Raw genomic sequence first — 18,079 nt, forward strand, 5'->3', positions numbered from 1 at the left:
AAAAAAAACCCAAAACCAAAACAAAACAAATCCATGCCAAAAACTTGTTTGATTGCTCATATACTTAATCTACTTGCACATTTGTAACAAAGAACAACAGGGTAAAAGAAAAGTTGGCATCATCAGAAATGGGTATCTGAAGAAAAAAAAAAAAAGAAAAAAAAAAAAAAGATTTTTCTATGCTACTCTAAGGCCCAGAAAGGGGAGCTTTTCAAGCTCTTCTTACATAGTTTTTGCTTCAGACTCTAAGACATTCAACAATTCAATTTGCTGTTTGATAATAGGGACCAGACTGGCTTTTTAATGCATGAAAAGTTGCATCTTTTTTCCTTTATTTTTCTCTATGTTTGTTTGTTACTTACTGACATCAAATTTCCTGCAGGCATCCTACCTTAGCAACTGAAGAAACTGCTCTGGGGTTTTCCAGGCATCTAATACACCTGGATAAAAAGTGCTAATTGTCACCAACTTCCATTAAATGACAGCAGTAAGGCACAAAATGTGCTTGATTTGCAGACACTAGTGCCACTGGGAGTTAGCAGCAGATTAATAATTGTGCAGACCTTGAACATTCCCCTGGCACTGACAGTCTGGGCTTCCAGCATAATGCCAGATTATGAGGCCTTTGTTTTTAGCTTGCCTTTCTAATGAGGCTCAGGCAATTGCAGTTTCTCTGTACATGCGTTTGACTCTTCTACCTCCCTGAAAGATTTCTGGACAATATGAATACTTTTTTTTTTTTTTTTTCTTTTTGGTGGGAGGGTAGAGATCACAAACATGCAATAGCTTCAGCAGTTTTCTAAAAAGCAGGCAGCTCGGTGGACATCATCAAGCCTGAGTTTAAGTGCTCCTAATATCCTGAAGAGAACTGAACCCTAATTTTGCTCATTTTATTACCACTAGATGTCCAAGGGAGATGTGTTGTATCACACGCTTAGCAGGCAGCAACTCTGGCATCAAATCACCTTTACTGATCATGTCAGACTATGTTCTCAGTTTTTTTCCTTTTTTTTTTTTTTTTTCCTCTATTTCATGTCATACATGGGCTTGAAGCCTTGAGTGCACATCAAGCATTTCCTTATTGCAGATATAATCTTATTCCAGCTCCCTGCAGACAAATTCAGGGGCCCATGCTTTGCCTTTCCCTTTCTTCTTGCTCTGCTGTTGCCATTTCCTCTCTGCTCTCAGCACATGTGGGCACGTTCTCTTGGCTCAGAAGAAACCATCTCATGGCATGCAAGCTTACTGACGGCTCCAGTGGCATTACAAAGCTCATTTCTGCATGCAGCAACATGATTACGGAGAAGGAGAGGGCAAGGTTGAACGAATGTGCTTTAACACTTCTTTCTTGGTATTTATGACCATGCCATAGCATTCCTGTAACCTGGCCTGCTGCTGCTCCAGCTGCTTGTGCAAGCTCCTGATGGAACGCAACAGCACAAGTCTTCGGTACATTGCTAGCTGGAGTCGGTACTTCTCCTTTTCCTCCTTTTTCTTGCTTTCTAGGGTCTCCATTACTGTTGTGGTCTTCATCCAGATGGCTGAACTCAGACCGCAAGGGCTGCCCTCAATGCAGCTCTCCACAGGCCACACGCTATCAGCAGGCACGTGGCAGCACCTGAGGTTGTTCTCCAATAGGGCCACGACTGCCCTGGGGGGCTCACCAGCCTCCTCAGGCACCCCAGGGACACACGATGCTTCTGAATCTTGGTCACAGCTACAGTAGATGCTTTCAGAGCATGGTGAGGCAAGGCCCCCAACCTTGGGTTTATAGACTGTTGTAGAGCAGGATGAGCCTCCTGCTGACGCACTGACAGCCATCAGGTGGTGCTTGGCCAAGGCAGAAGCCTTGCTCTGTGCATGGCTGCCACTGATGACCACTGATGGTCCAGCAAGTGCTTGGGCCACAGCCTTGCTAGAGAGGACAGACAGTCTTTCTGGCATCTCTGAGCCTCTGTTGCCTTCACTAATGCTGTCATAACAATCAGGGAATGCTGTTTCAGCATCGTGAAATGGGTCTTCATCACAGTTTTTCTGGGTCTCCGCTTCATCTCTTGTTACTGCACATGTTTCCTCAGCCATTTATTGCATGAGCTACAGAAACTTTCTGCGGACAAAGTGGAAGCATGAGGATTTCATTTCCACATACACAGAGGCACACACACAGCAGACCTATGCAGGGTGACATTTGAAGAAAGAATCTCTCCTTGTATTTAACCAATGGACCTATTAATTTTCTAATAAAGCACAACCCTTGGGTCACTTCAGGCCATTTCTTGTGATTTGCATTGGATGTTCTTCGAGACACAACATTAATCCAATAATAATTAAAATGATAAACTGTACTATTAACATTCTCAAATCTTTAAAGCAAAGTGATCTATCCCTGCAGCACTGGCTTTGCTGACTAATTAAACAGAATACAGTTGTAAATGGCTATTGTAAGCACTTCTCCCATTTAAGAACACAGCTCTAGCAAGTGTAGTTCGTAGAGACGGGTGAGTTATCAGGATTGATCTGCCCTAAAGAGGTGGATGTACCACAAACAGCAGGTTTCATTTAAATGCCCTCTCTGAGATTAATCAGACTGCTAGCAGTTTGTTTACAAGGTTGCCTTTCTCCCTCCTACTAACTCTGTCAGCAGAGCGATAATAGTACTATGCTAGCCATAGACAGGAAAAAAAGAATACTTACCGAGGTTAGTGGGGGAAAGAAAAAGAGTTACAGTGCATTGTGTCTGCGCATCATGTTTTCCCGAATATGAGTCAGCAAAAACTGGAACAGAAACATCACTGTGAAGAAGCAGGAGCAGCAATAGCACTACTCTGTTTCACCCAGCAACAACAGAGTGAATCCCAATCACTGAGAAGTGAAGGGCTGACTTCACCCCCCCTGCCCCTCCCCCCTTCCTTATTAAGAGAATATTCTTCCCTAGTGTTGAGCTTTTATGTCATATTTGAGTACCAAAATGAAAACTGGGATTGGATGACATTATTTTTCAACCACAGATCCAAACACACCTAATTTACTCAATATACGGGGATGATACAAATGGCCCATCCTGTCTCTGTCAATCAGCAAGGAGCAAATACAGCTCCCAGAAGAGTGCAGGACATTCTGGACTCCAATGCATACATGTTTTTCTTCAGAGAAAACAAGCTTAGATAAACTTTAGATGCATGAACCCAAGATGAAACAAGCTTTTGGCACCAAATAAATGGTAAGCATAAAGGCAGCTAGAAGCTGTACATTTAAGTGTTTAATACACACTTATACTTAATTATGGTGACCTAATCTTTCAGAAAATAAAATAGTGCAGCCAACTTAAATATCTAATAGAACAGTAAACTTCATCTGCACCTTTGATGTTTAGAAAAGCTATCTTCAGCATCTTCCCCCACTTGTAAGGAACAAAATTCAAAAACTATCTATCTGCATCTACTTTTGTGAATCTGCCACAGGGCTTATGCTGCCCTGAGGCTTTCTCTACTTTATTCTCTTAATATGAATAAAAGAAAGAACCAACCCAAAATATTTCCTAGAATCTTCCTGGAGCTGGAAAGAATGAGGGTAGATTCTATCTCCACTTCTATATACAATACAACAGAGATAATTTTTTAGTTATTTATTTTTTTTAATGTTTCATCTGACTATCTCTCTCTCTCTAATTAATCTGTTAAATGAGATATAATTCCAAGGGTGGAACATCTGAACTCCAGCTAACACAGATCTATACACCAAAGTCTACTTGAACACTGTTTTCTTGTGTGTTCTAAAAAATATTTTGCACTGAATCAATGAAATAACTAATTCTACTGTGTTTATGCGCCAAAGTATGCTGCAACTAGACTATGAAGAAATTAACATACTGTGAGTAAGTAAACTTTGTAAGGCTGTATTTTAGTAATTTCCATTTGTATGAATCAGAAGTTAGGGTAATTGACAAGCACAAAACTCAGATACCAGGAGTTTTACTCCAAGAAGGATCATTCGAATACAGCATTGTGCATAAGCCTAGTTTTGGCTGCTCTCTCTCCAAAGCGCTGCAGGTATGTCTTACCATAGAACCATAGACTCCATAGAGTTGGACTAGATGACCTTTAAAGGTGTCTTCCAACCCCCCTGCAATGAACAAGGACATTTACAGCTAGATCAGATCGCTCAGAGCCTAGTCCAGCCGGGCCTTGAATGTCTCCAGGAATGGAGCATCCACCACCTCTCCGGGTAACTTGTTGCCCTGTCTTCCAACTACAAAGAGGACAGTGGATGGATGTTGTGAGGTAATACATGGTCTCAAGCTGTGCCAATATGTTTCTACCAGTCATAATATTCTGTTCTTCCCTTCTACCTTTGCAGCAATTTGCTAAAAAAAAATCAACATTTTCTAGTAGTCCAACAGGACATGATAGATAAGAGGATATATATTTTTCTAACTTTAAATCTCTCTGCAGCTTCATTTTTTTCAGCAAATCTTCATAGGCTTTTTCTTTGAAGGGAAGGGGTTTAAAAAAGCCACACAACAGATTTTTAAATAAAAAAATATTCATTTTTTATAGATGTAGACCTAGATGGAATAAGTGAGATTTGATACAGTCACCTAAACAACAACTATAAACAAAATCAAAACTCATTGAGCTAGATGGCTCTTTACAGAATGTGACTACTTCTGTGGTGATCTATGAAATTCAACATAAGAAAAAAAATCAGTCATTTAAACTTAGAGCTTTATCACAACAAAAATACTGTAAGATATGGAGTAGTATTGAAATCCAATCCATATTTTTTTTTACTTTGTTTTCCTTTATTCATAATTTTCTAAAATTTCATCTATATGATCAGATTGAATTTTTCTAGATTCACATGGTGCCTGAAAGTGAGTATCTGTTGAACACTTCAGACAAGGATTGAGATACTTAAATTCGAAAGCGGGAACAAAAGCAAGGACTTTTCAAGAAAACAGGGAGACCAATGGATACCTTTCAGGAGAAGTGCATTCTGTGTTTATAGCTGGGATATAAGGAAGAACACAGTCTACTTCAAATGGAAACACATAAATTCTTGTTCAATTCTTGACAACAATCCTACTTTCCCAAAATTGCACAAAGTAACTCCTAAAATTTAGCTCTCTTTTATTTACAAATCAACAGGTTAATAAAGAGACAAGAAAAGACCTTGTAAAAGCTTCTTCTGTGAGAAGCACATTGTGCCATTTCACTTTATGAGGAAACTTCTGGAAGAGTTTGCAGCTCCAACTGAGAATCTGTGGTAGCCTTTATTGAATGCCTGTTGCTCATTTTGGACCTGCTTTCCAAGGTTCTGTCTGTGGGAAGCTTTCCAGGCAGAAGCTGTTTCAAATTTCACAGTGAATTCACCTGTCAGTCCAATACAACAAGTGTTTCAGGTAGGTAGAATGAAAGCAAAAACACTTCCAGTTGAGAGTCACTGCATTTTATTACTAACCATTCACAGGTAGATGTGACCACAGTAGTTTCAAGGTGTAGACTCTACTTATTTACCTCTAAGCTACCAGTCCTATACATCCTTGCAATGTCTGTGCAACAGTGATTTTTTTAATCCATCGCCTCCATGAGCTATTAGCTATGATAGGTACCTGGTAACCTGCAATCTCAGAACCATAATTGTGTTCACAAGTGTTCCATGCTTGCATATTTCTGTGATTGGGGTTTATGTCAACACATCACACAGGGACAGGAAAGGGTCAAAGAGAATTCCTGCAGAGTCACAACAGTTAACTCCCCCCTTCCACTGTAAGGCCATTCACCAGCTTGGACAGATGTGAGGACAGGAAGACTTGTTTTTTTATTAAGTACAAATGTTTTACTGAAGTTCAAAGCCTAACATTCAAACACACAAGCAGTGTCAGAAAGTAACAAGTGTTGGTGGAGATATGCCTTTACAAGACTTCGGCCTGGGATGTTACGTTGTTTTGTATTTGGGTTTGGGGAGTTCTTTTAACAAGGTAGTAAAAAATATCCTATTACACAGTAGTGTAATTCCATATTTTATATTAATTGCTCTTAAAGATCAAAAGCAATATTCTATCTGTTAATGTACACACTTGCATGGTCTCCTACGAAATCAATGAGATCCACATGTGTGCGTCTGAGACCTAAATTTCTCCCCAAAGATTCTTTAAAATCCTTTTACAGAGCAGTAAGTCATAGAAGAAAGTCATGTATTCCCTTTCTTCTGCCTCTATACCCAAGCCAGACATGAATTATTACTGCTGCTCCGAATTACACTGGACGGTAACAGTACCCAGAGGGGTCACTTGCCAGCCAGAGATTACCATTGTTCAGCACGTTCTGTTCTCACCTTCATCCATTCCTCATCATTTCTCTTTCAGTCCTCTTACACCCACAAAGAAATGCAAAATAAATGCAGCCCAGCTTCACATTAAGTCTACTGAAGAGGCTGGAATGTGCTATAGGTATTCAAGTGGCAGGCTGAAGCATGGTGGGACATCACAATGGTTTTCTATGGCCTGGCAGAAGAAAATCTGGTATATGCACAGAGCTGCAATGTAATCACATTTGCAGATAACCAGGAAGTTTTTAGACAAAAAGTGGATATGTAATTTTACTTGTGGGAAATTTTACCTGTGGGGAAAAGTTCAGCGCCTTCACAAAAATGAACATATAGGAATCCAATCAACCATCTTTATATTAAGTACAAAAAAACCACTGAAACAATCTGCCATGATTGGCAAAAATTAGTAAGATTGCTGTTAGTTTTAGCAGAACTGCCTATGAGAGATGCAAATCCCTGAAAGAGTAGCTCAGGCTAAGTTCTGAGTTGAATTTGCAAGCTTGAAAATCTCATGACAGCAGGTACCAAAACATCTTGAATGCTAGATAGGGCTTGATGACAACTTTCACCACAGTATTTCAGCAACTCAACTTATAATCCTGCTTGAGCCCCAAATATTCCCAGGGACATACAATGAAATATATACTGATATGGCTTCATAAAGATATCCAACAGCAGAATGCTTTGATTTTCGAGGCAACAGCTGTTCTCCCTGTTGTCTATATAGAGAACATTAGTCTATGATTTGAATCCATTTTAACTAAGAAAAGAATAATGCTGTCCTTGCCTAAGCAAGTACACAGTATGTGTATCCCACCATCTGATCCATGGAGCCATGCTGGTACACTGAAATAGTCACCAAGAAGTTTCTAAAGTCTTGTGAACTCAGGCATCTTCAGCTGTAACAGCAGACACTTAGCACTGCACAGAAGCTGAAGTGGAATTGGAAGATCAATGGGCACACTGATCTGGAGTCATGCTTGATTCAGTGTGCATCAGTTCACTGACTGAAGCAGGCTGACTTCTTTCAACGCAAAGTGAACTCTGCATTTCTAGAGTAAGTTAAGAATGTTCCATAACAGAAAGTAAAGGAGGAAGCATTAGATACTCAGTTTGGAGCACGTGCTCTGTGAGGTAACAGGTGAAAAGAGGAAACTTTATATTGAATTGAAAGAAACGTTAATCTTGAGAACAACAGATTTACCCCATTTAAAATTTGCGAGTTCTTTTTCCTCCAAGGAAAAGAATGGTTGTCTGTAATTCAGTACAATTGTACCAAGAAGGAAAATACAATTATAAGCTGAAAAAAAGGCTACATTGCAAATATCAGCTTCCTTCAGATGTTAGAGTGAAAAAATTTCCAAATGTCAGTGAGAATTTGATTATTTTTTCCCATATAATAGAATAAAGAAAAAGTTATGTTTAATGATATCAAAATTAAAGGTGAACTTCAATGTGATGGTCATCCTGCTCTCTTTAAAAAAAAATATCTTAATTTGGAGGGATGCCTACCATTTTGTTCAACAATCAAGAAAATGTAGAAGAGAATGGGAAGAGAAGAAAAAAAGAAAAAATTAAGCAGAAAGATGAGGTAACTGGCATGCTATTATAGTCTTCGTTCTTCGGATGGAGAAGAGAGACTAAAAAAAAATCTTCATGCAGAAAAAAAAAAAAAAAGGTACTTGAAATATATTTGAATAACCTCCAGTATTAAACGATTCATAAGTATTGCTCAAAAATTGTTAGAACTCCATGCCTAGCAGGTAAACACTGGATTACTCAACACAGCTGCTAGATTTCAGATGTGAAAATGAAAGTATAGACTCACGTGTCTAGTTAAGGTTCATGTTTGGTATGCACTGAGGGAAAAATCCTTTTTGCTGAGGAATATGTAAACAGAGCATGTAATTTTTGATGATTGATGTTTACGTTTACTTTCTTTTTGACATTTAACCATAACTGACATACTGATGGCTAAGGAAAGAAGACAACTAAGCTACAAGAACAATAAACAGAGCACTGTGAGAGATGGAAGAGAAGAAAAACGTGGGGGGAAGAACTGAGGCAGTGAGACTAAGTTGCAAATGGGCAGACAAGTAATAGCTTGGTGTTCCACCACAATATCAAATGAACTTTTAGAACTTTTCAGAAGTCAAATGCATTTAAAATAATTAACAAGTTTGCTTTAAAATTGTGTACATTTTGTCTCTTATCTGTTAAGCCAGAATGTTAAGAGGCAAGATTGCAAAGAAAATTATATCTACAGGCATTGTTTCTTGTTATTGTTGTTAAAAATATCTCTACATTAAATGGGCAAAAGAAAGAAAAAAAAAATGTATTCATGTTCTTTGAGACTAGCAATTTCTGTGACTCTTAAGATCACTCTTGAGGCCCCAACTCCACAGATTATCATCAAGAGGTAAAAAAAAAGATTGCATCTGGAAAGATCTGAAAAATTCTGTGTTCTCAGTCAGTATGCCTTCCTGCTAAACATACACGTCAATCCTTGCAGAGCACCCCGAGCCATCCAGCTTTACTTGTAGTGACTGCACACACCACATACTGTTTGTGTTCAACACAAAAATAAAAAACTTTGCCTAAGTTCACTCGAGGCTGAGAAGGACCTTAATACCTTTGAAGCTGTTAGTGTGACTGAAATGGATGAGACTAAACACGATACACAGCCATCACCAAAACCCACAAACTGAACACTACGTAGCGTTGTTGATATAAACCTCATTTACAGGAGAGCAAACAGATGACTAATGGGGAGAGAAGGCACATGGACCACTGGGATTGAGGTACATAACCACGTCCTTACACTGCACTGCACAGCAGTCTGCATTTTTGCACCCTGCTTCCAAAGGTTAGCCTAAGCAAAGAAAATTCTTCTACACTTTTAATTACACTTTCACATCTAGAGGTCCTTTGCTCAGTTTATCAGAGTCCAACCCACTGCCTATAGAATTGTTATCAGATAAATCCCTATCTCTTCCTTCTAAGTAAAAGATTAGAAAGTAGCAGAGAAGCCATATACAGTTAATGAAGGACAAGCCTCCAAATGTTTGGAGGTTTATTTCAGAGATACATATCTACATGCACTTATTTTTTAACAGAAGAATAGATATGGGAGTCCAATTTTGACTTGCTTGAACAGAAGATAGGATAAGAAAGAACAATCTGAGACAGTACCCTTCTGAAGTCTCGAGCTGAAATAAAGAGTGCTTCCCAGAAATAAGGAGTAGTCAGGTATTGAATGTCAAAATTGTAACGTTCTGAAGTTCTTGGCAGCTCTACCTGCTTGAACCCCTGCTGAACCTCCCTAGGCTCCCACCCTGAGCCCCAGGCAAAGGCCCTGCCAGAATTTGTTATCTGTAGTCCTAAATCCTGGTCATACCCAGAAGGTGCCAGCAATCTGCCATTAAACTCCAGTGACAGTAGGACAAAATCTTCTCCTCGATTATGCCCACAGAGCTTCCTTCAGAGCTATTTGACCAACATAAAAAGCGCAGAGCAAGAACATCATCAGCTATCAGTGGCCTTTTCGCCACATTGCAAGCTTTCTCAGCTTAAGCACCAGCCTCACTACTTTTAGTTGCTTCAAAAGAGATTCCAACAGCTAGTGGAGGTATTGTACTAATTAAGATTTTGAGAGTAGAAAGCCAAATCATCCTGTCTGACCTCACACTTGGCATACTGCAGTTCCTTGCTTTCCTACATGAGATTGTATTGATAACGACAATTGCCAGCAGAGAGCTGACACAGCAAGAGCAGGAAATAAATATATAAATGCCTCCATATGTGTTCTCCACTTCCTTAGGCAAAAATAATGTGTCAAATGAGTGAAATATCTTCAGCTTTTTTACATACAATTTTGTATATTGTTGCTGTACATATACCAACGTGGAAGAAGCCTTCCACAGACTTCTGTCACCATTCAGGTAAGTGATAATTCAAACTGCCAGTCTGCTGATTTAAGGAAGTTGCAGAAGAAAAGTTGCTGTTTTGTTATTGTAAAAGGGTGGCACATCTCTGCAGCTTCTTTTGATGCAGGTTGTCTGAATGAGTATATAACATGTATGCCAGAAGGAAGTGGAACTGGACAAGTACAGCAAGTTAAGACAACCCAAAGCTTTGAGACAAAGAAAAAAGAAATCCATTAGGAAGGACACGTACTACATGCATGAACAATGCCCATGCAACCACCTAAGGACTTGCTTTTTTGCTTGAAAGAACAAATAGCATTTTCTCTAGGAACTCTGCTCGTTTTGCAGACAAAGCTACCAAGCTCACTGGACAAAAGTACAAAAGTCATAAGAGAAGGAGAAGGCTCAATCTTGATAATTTTTCTCGTGTTAAGGATGGTTTTCAACATGCATGTGCCATGTGGAGTAGGCTTCTCTTCACTTTCAAATGACTTAAGTCATGAAAGTCACTTTCAGATGACTAAGTCTGCAGTAGTACACCTTAACCATTAGGCACATCTGACTTTCAGACTGAAAGCTCAAGCCTTAGCACCATTACAGCAGGAACTCTTTGTTGTATGCTAGAACTTAAAAGTCTCTGAAGACGCAATGATGAAGACGCAATGGATTTAATTATTAGTCTCTTTAGTCATGCAACTCACAAGAACAAAAGCCTATGATACAGACACGGACAAAAATGAATTTGGTTGAATATCCCATACAGGAGCTGAGGGAGCGACAGTCAGTGCTACAGACAGTATGAGGGCAGAGCATGGAGAGGGTGATTCTGGTATCGCCAAATAGTTTTCTGGCAACCGCTGTTAAAGGTGTTTTCTGAGCATCATACTGCATCTAGATAATTGTGTTTAATAGCCATTTATGGAATGATTTGCTACTCATGCCTTTTGGCTTCTATAACATCCCATGGCAATGAATTCTGCAATTGCCTTCTATGCCGTGTGAATAGCATTGCCAACAGCACAGGCCACATCTTCCCAGGGATTCAGTAATATGCTGACATCATTTTACTTTTGTCTTGTTTAATCTCATGAATCATGAGCACCACAGCAAAGATTTCCATGTCTGTCTGTTTTTTTCCAGTGTGAAAAATCTCTTTCAGTGCAACAGCTACCAATGGGCAAGTGAACCAGAATACTTCGGTGCAGGAATGCACGTTTCTCACATAGCTCACCCTACCAGAAGAAATACAAACACTTGCAGGAATAGAAAAAGATGCAGAAAGGATAGTGAATCCTCTCAGTGCTGGAACACCCTGAGTAAGAAGCAGTGGAGACTCTGAGAAGAAAAGCCAGGATAAATCTTTAAAGTAAGGGTGAATGAGAAGAAGAGACTGGGAGAGGGCAGAAAAAGGCCTTTGGATTTCCACCAGAATTAAACTGGAGAAATGGGAGCAGGAGAGAGGAGAAGGAGGTTAAAGAGATTTTGTTCCTATCTTCGTCAGCACAGAGGGAGTAGAAAACAAGACCTGGACAGCCTCTCTCTCAAGTCTGCTGCCCTAGGCAACTGTTTACTTTGCCCAAGATAGCATGAGACGTTATAAAATGAATTTCCACAATGCTCTGAGTCACCAGAATATGGATGAGATCTGTGGATTCAAGCCACCTTTCAAGATTATGAATCTCTTCTGAATATCCATTATGCCAATGATACATAACAAAATCACAGCTGTAATGTGATGCACATGTCAACTTTAAGGATACAGTCCCTGCTCAGATAGCATCAGCATTGGGACACGTCAGCATGGTGGATTACCAGAGCAAATGCTTTAACATGCAATGTGATGCAATGTGTTTTAACAACAATTGTTCCCTTATGTTTGTTTGTGTCAGGTTTGACGTGACTATCCGCCAGGACAATGCTCAGGATTCTGTGTGTTGCTTTGCAGAAACTGATTATGTGATCAAATGCTTAAAGCACATAAAATCATGCCCAAGATTCAAGGAGATATATATGCCAGAAAATTCAGAAGGTGTTTAAAATAATTGACACTAACAGCAAGACCTGGGTTTTTCAAAGGAATAAGCGTTATTGTTTCTTTGTTTTTCCTAATGCAATATAATATAAACTGCCTAGAAATTCAGCCTTAGCATAATGTTCAGATCAAATGAAATTCACCCGTTAAGTAAGAATATACACAGGGTCCTCCCTGAAGTGGAAAAAACAGTCTCTGAGTAGAACAGATGCCCTGTGAGACTTCTTACCCTGTGCACATGCCCAAAAAGACAGCTCTGATTCTAACTGCATTGTAGATCTAGTGCTTGTAGGATTTGGAGACTCAGCACTGAGCTGTAGCTCTCGGCAGCCCTTTTTCCCCAGCCTGTGAAACTCAGAATCCAGTGGAGACAAAAACCTCTATAGAAATACTGCATATGTAAATGGCCAGTGAAGAAAAAGAGAGAGTTACCTGCTCTTAAATTAGTCATATTTACATTGTATTCTCAGAATACACTGAAGTATCAAACAATCCCCAAAGTGAAGAAACGTGATTGCCACTCAAGACGTAAGGGCAAAAGGCAAAACAACTGTGCCCCTTGCTCTAAAGTCATTATGCCACATTAAGACTTCATTCTGTTCTCCCAGTTCTGAGTTTAGTATGGTTCTGCTGGCTCACTAGATAGTTTTGCAAGATCTTCATGCTCTCATAGGAATTTAGGCACTGAGATCAATGAGAAGTGGTACCTGTATATTTGCAGAAATCTGTCTTTAATTTCACTATCCCATAAATCTCTATAACGGAAGCATCCTTCATCTTTTCTGCTTCACAAGTGACTTGCGAAGCTTAATTACACAATGATTATGAAGTCCAGTAAATACGACATATATTAAGAGTAGTTAATGAGATTTCCATCACAAGCAGACTCTCTCTTGTGAAATATTACTCACATGTTGCAGAAAAAAACTCAAGAGAAAAAAATACAGACGCATTCAATATAAAACAAAGCTTGATTAATTCCACAAATACATTATACAACTCAGTAGCATTTGTTAGCACAGCATGGAGAATAGTATAGGCTTTTCCGACCAGCGTGGAATTCTGTCTGCACATCCATATACACGACTTTACCTGCAGTGCCCAGCCAGGACAGGGACTCCAGACCCACACACAATCTGCCTCTCATGGGATCTAGTGACTTAAATACCTTTGAAGACGAGATATGACGTTCTGTTCCTTCAAATCACAGAATCATGGAATCATAGAATGGCTGGGTTGGAAGGGACCCCAAGGATCATCAAGTTCCAACCCCCTGCTGCAGGCAGGGTCATCAATCTGTGGTAGTTGTAAATATTTCCCAAAAAGATGCCAGCATACTGACAAATTACCTCATTTTATAGCACAGTGGAAGATGGCTAGACAACTATGAACAGACAGACGGTCGTACAGAAGGCATTGCTTGCACATTCAGTGCTTTCTCAGGCCATACCAAAGCATACAGCCTAAGTAGGGTAGGAGTACTCAAAAGAGGAAGACCATTCCTTAAGATTACAGAGCTCTTGGGCACATTTCTGTTCTGTGAACAAACAGTGTAGCTGTTAAAATACATTTTCTGTTAGCAGTTACGGCTCAGAGCTCACAGAGGCTTTTACAGAACTTGGACAGGAGTGATTTTCAGTACATGCTGTCTCTAACAGCAAGTTCTATTAATATTCACCAAAGAAAAACCTGTTTGTTGACCCAAAGTGTGACTGCTTGCTATTCTCTTCTTGTGAAATTATTTAGGTCCTGTGGGACAACTGTACTGAGCTTTTGACACAAATATTAAAATTCTATTTAGATGTGCAACGTTTTAATGCAAATTTTTACCATAAAACCAAATGCTCCATTCAGTTAAATTAATAGAATTACAAAAAGATGTAATGATAGCAATTAAGTCTTGAAAATGCAAATTTTATAGTCAAGGACAATTACCTCATTTATAGTATCCTGGAATGATGCCAGATGAAGGTAATTTAGATCTCCCTAGCTCACAGTTATATCATGAAGGATATCTTAATTTCATTAGTACAACAAAGATGGGTGAGAAGTTAGAAATATGAAAGAAAAAAAAGAGAGGGAGAGATGTGAAAGAAAATTTGACCTTTCTCATTTCATTGCAACTAGAATACATAGATCTTACTAAAGTATTAGTAATATTTCTTTCTACTCCCATCTCTGGAAAAAAAAAAAAAGTTTTTTTTTCTTTCTTTTTTTTTACTAGCAGCAATGGAATATCAGTATTTTCATAGGTCAGCTCCCTTCAAATACTTAGAGCCCCTGTGCCCACGTCACAAGTGTTATGGATCATTCCTTATTCCTGTTGTAAGGATGAATACAGCACTGACTCCTGGCTGACAGATTATCAAGCCATAGCCTAGGAACGCACTCCGATACGACTTAAAATGTTCTTGAAAAATTCTTCTTGCTTTTACAGATGCAGCCCCACCTCCTTCAAAGAGGCTAGTCAAACATCATCAGTTTCTCATTAGAAAACAAAGAGTGACCAAGTAGACAAAGAATACAGATTAAAATGCCACACATTCTGTAGTCTCTTTTGAAGGAGAAACAAAACAAAACTCGTGTACAAGTTCAACACATTATCAAGTTCAAACAGGAGTTTGCAATACTGTAAGTGTCTCTCTTCCTTTCCTTTCTCTTTGCTGTAGTAGCTACCCCTGACCCAAAGAGGTTTCCAAGAAAAAGCATATTAAATAAGGTACAACATAACATTTACTTTTGAAACTTTACATCTCCCCATTTTTCTTTCTGGCCTGTTGCAGCCACTGCAGAGAAACTCAAATTCCAGAAAAACAGCTGCATCCGCCTAAAATCTTCTTACACCAAATTCCCTTACCAAACCTAACACATAGGCTCTGGAGAAAGCTGGAACCTCCAAGGACTGTAGCAAACTTCACCTCTCTCCTTATCTTGAATGCAACTAACAAAGATAATATGAAAAAGCCTTTCCAAGAGTAGAAATATGTGCTTACCATCAGCATTTGGTGGTTTTGCTGTAGATGGTGCACACTGAAGCCACCACAACCTCCTGCTGGCAAACCTTTGCTCAGCGCCCAGTGTTAGGCAGGCAGTTTCTAGAGGACTGGCTTTATAACTTTGAACAGCACCACACAGCGACAGGAATGCAGCATTACAGACCCCCAGCACCTCTCAGAAAGGGTTTCTTCCATCCAGCTATCCTGTTTTATGAAAAACAAGCCTTTTCTGAAGGATAAAAGTACCTTAGTTTTTCATGTCAAGGGTGCTATCAGTCACCTCTGCTGCTTGAAAACAATGGATGACATTCTGGCTCAAGGAAAGCCATCTGCTTCCTCCTTCAGTGAATTTCATCTCTTACCAAGCAAGAACAAAGTTAGACCTTGTACCACTATTGCCTTCATTCCATGCTTTTGGTGCTTATAATCCCATTACACCTGACAACTTAATCTGAGGTTGTTATTCATAGACATGTATGGTCTGATGAAGCATTCCCAACTCCTGAAAAATCTATTTGTGTGTTTGTTGTTGGGAAATTTGGCCTAATAAGAAGTGCTTGAGTGGGTGCAGACTGGGTATGTTTGTACCATATTATACATGTGGCTTAAACTTCCATGTAATTTTATTGAAAATTGTGCAGTTGACAAGCTAATAGTTTGTGAATCTGCTGAGACTCTGCTGTTGCATAGAGAAATATTTTGTCTAGGCTGCTCCCAGTATGCCTCAAATGTGAAAAAACAGGCTGTGATCATAATACATCTTCATGTAAATCAAAGTAAATTTCTGTATGACAATATTTACCACTGTTATGTACTGCAGATCTCCAAACTCCTCACTTGTCCTAACAGTCGGAATGATCTCAGGCCAGCAATAAGCCAGATACTGGTTGTTAAGTAATATTTAATCTAAGCATGATGTTGTGGTCAGCAAAATTAATTAGCATTTTTTGCGCTAACAAAGATCCAGGCCTAAAATCAAATGATGATGTCAAAAAACTATGAAAAATATTATTATCTAATTCTTCCTTTTATTACACTGACACAGAAACATGTTTCTTGGAAATTTTACACGTGAAGGCAGATTTTTTCCTATTGCATCTTCTTTCAAGAAATTCAGCTTTCTACTCGGAACTTCAATAGAGTAATTTCCATTTATGATCACCCAGCCAATTCAAGGCAACTGTGGAAAGAAATGCTAGCAAAAATTCATTTTGTTGATCTTATCATAAATGTGAGAGATTTAGCTTCATCCTAAATTCCACTAAATCCAAGAATGCAATAAAGAAATAATCATGTGTAAATTCGAATCAGTACTATTCCTAGTACTTATGACACTTGGCAAGCTAGAAAGCAACTTTGCTAGAGCATATTCATTCCAAATTAATACAGTAATTCTGAAAATTGCTTCTCTTTTTCCCTTTTATGCATTTATTGCTTTATTTCTTTATTGCTATTTCTAGTCCATAATGCAATGCAGCTTGTGGAATGTAATCCCCTTTCTTCTCCTGACCAATCTCTACTCTGAATGCTGCATGGCTGGGATCCTTTCTTTTCTGCTTTTTAACGTTTTTCTTCTCACTTTATGTATTCTCAAAAATGAGATGAATTTCTGATTATTTTCCATTTCCATTTATGAATATTAGAGTGGTTTTCTTTTGCGATGTGGCTTGGCCTGCATTTCAAAGTCCACATTATGAGCAGTTCCCTGTGATTTTTGGACACTTGGCAGTTTCTGGGTCCAGCTCAGACAACTGTTTGATTTTCAAATATTCAAAGCATTCTCAAAGCCTGTTAAGTGCAGACAATGCTTTCAGTGTTCTTTATGTCCTTTAGGCTTATTTTTTTCATTAACCCAAAACTGAGGTAAAAAAAATCCTGAGTTCTATGAATTCCACTGTGTTGTGCAGAGAAAGGCAGTGGGAAAACTGAGTTGAATGCAGGATTCAAGTTCTTCTGATTCTTGCACAACTTGCTGTCTAATGGACTCCATAGGCTCTCAGCAACACCAGCTGTCTCTAAAATTCAACCAACAGTGGAAATTAATACCACTGTTCAGTCCATGGAAAGCAAGAAAAAATATATATTTTTTTAAATAATGGCTTGCTTAGATACCATACAAATGTACTTACTTTTTTTTTTTTTTTTTTTTTTTTACTTAGTGAAAAGGCTGTATTATAAAAGTAAACTTTTCAAGGCAGAAAAAGTAGTATCAAGTACAGAACAGAAACAAGAACAGTATAAAGTAATCTTTACAAAAGCAGATTGCAGATTCACTGACACCATCTTGCTCACAGTAACACAAAGTAATTTCACAAAACCCAACTTTTATCTTGTTCTAATAAAACATCAAGCTAGCAACATTATGGTGAGGGCTTTCATTTGCTTTTTGATATAGCTTCTGATTGGAAGTATTAGCTGATGCAGCAGGATAAATAAAGAAATACCTAGATTGTTATGGTTCCCAAAGGTCACTTTCATGAAAAGATCAGGAAATATGTTTCATTGAAATTAAAAGTAAAGCCATATCAAGTTTAATAACATTGTTACTATAATGACATAAAATTCAGTGAGATGGTGTAATGTTTAATATTTGACTATCAAGACTCTGCAGTGAAGCTGTGTAAAAGCATTTAAACTTCTAAAACTGAATTTCCTTTCAGTTTTATTGATGTTTCACACCCATCTCCTTTTTTTCCTTGCCATAATATTCCGTGTTTCTTTGTTGAATCTGATGTTATCAGAAAAATACAATAAAAACTCATGAAGGGCCACATCTCTGTTCCATACAAGACTTA

At 38.7% G+C, this 18,079-nt stretch overlaps 1 protein-coding gene across 2 annotated transcripts; it reads right to left on the reverse strand.

Moving 5' to 3' along the window:
• Positions 1-119: 119 nt before the first annotated feature.
• LOC128087918 (uncharacterized) lies at positions 120-15,367 on the reverse strand. Of its 2 annotated transcripts, XM_052697931.1 has the most exons (3): positions 15,282-15,353; positions 2,695-2,775; positions 120-2,107 (listed from the first exon to the last, which is right to left on the reverse strand). In XM_052697931.1, the coding sequence occupies exon 3, from the start codon at positions 2,080-2,082 to the stop codon at positions 1,297-1,299; it is 786 nt and encodes a 261-aa protein (XP_052553891.1). In that variant the 5' UTR covers positions 2,083-2,107; positions 2,695-2,775; positions 15,282-15,353; the 3' UTR covers positions 120-1,296. The 2 variants fall into 2 exon arrangements, with proteins under 2 accessions (XP_052553891.1, XP_052553890.1); XM_052697930.1 differs by lacking the exon at positions 2,695-2,775 and having other exon boundaries at positions 15,282-15,367.
• Positions 15,368-18,079: the final 2,712 nt, after the last annotated feature.

The sequence above is a fragment of the Tympanuchus pallidicinctus genome, unplaced genomic scaffold, assembly GCF_026119805.1.
Source record: "Tympanuchus pallidicinctus isolate F22 unplaced genomic scaffold, pur_lepc_1.0 scaffold31, whole genome shotgun sequence".
NCBI classification, from domain to species: Eukaryota; Metazoa; Chordata; class Aves; order Galliformes; family Phasianidae; genus Tympanuchus; species Tympanuchus pallidicinctus.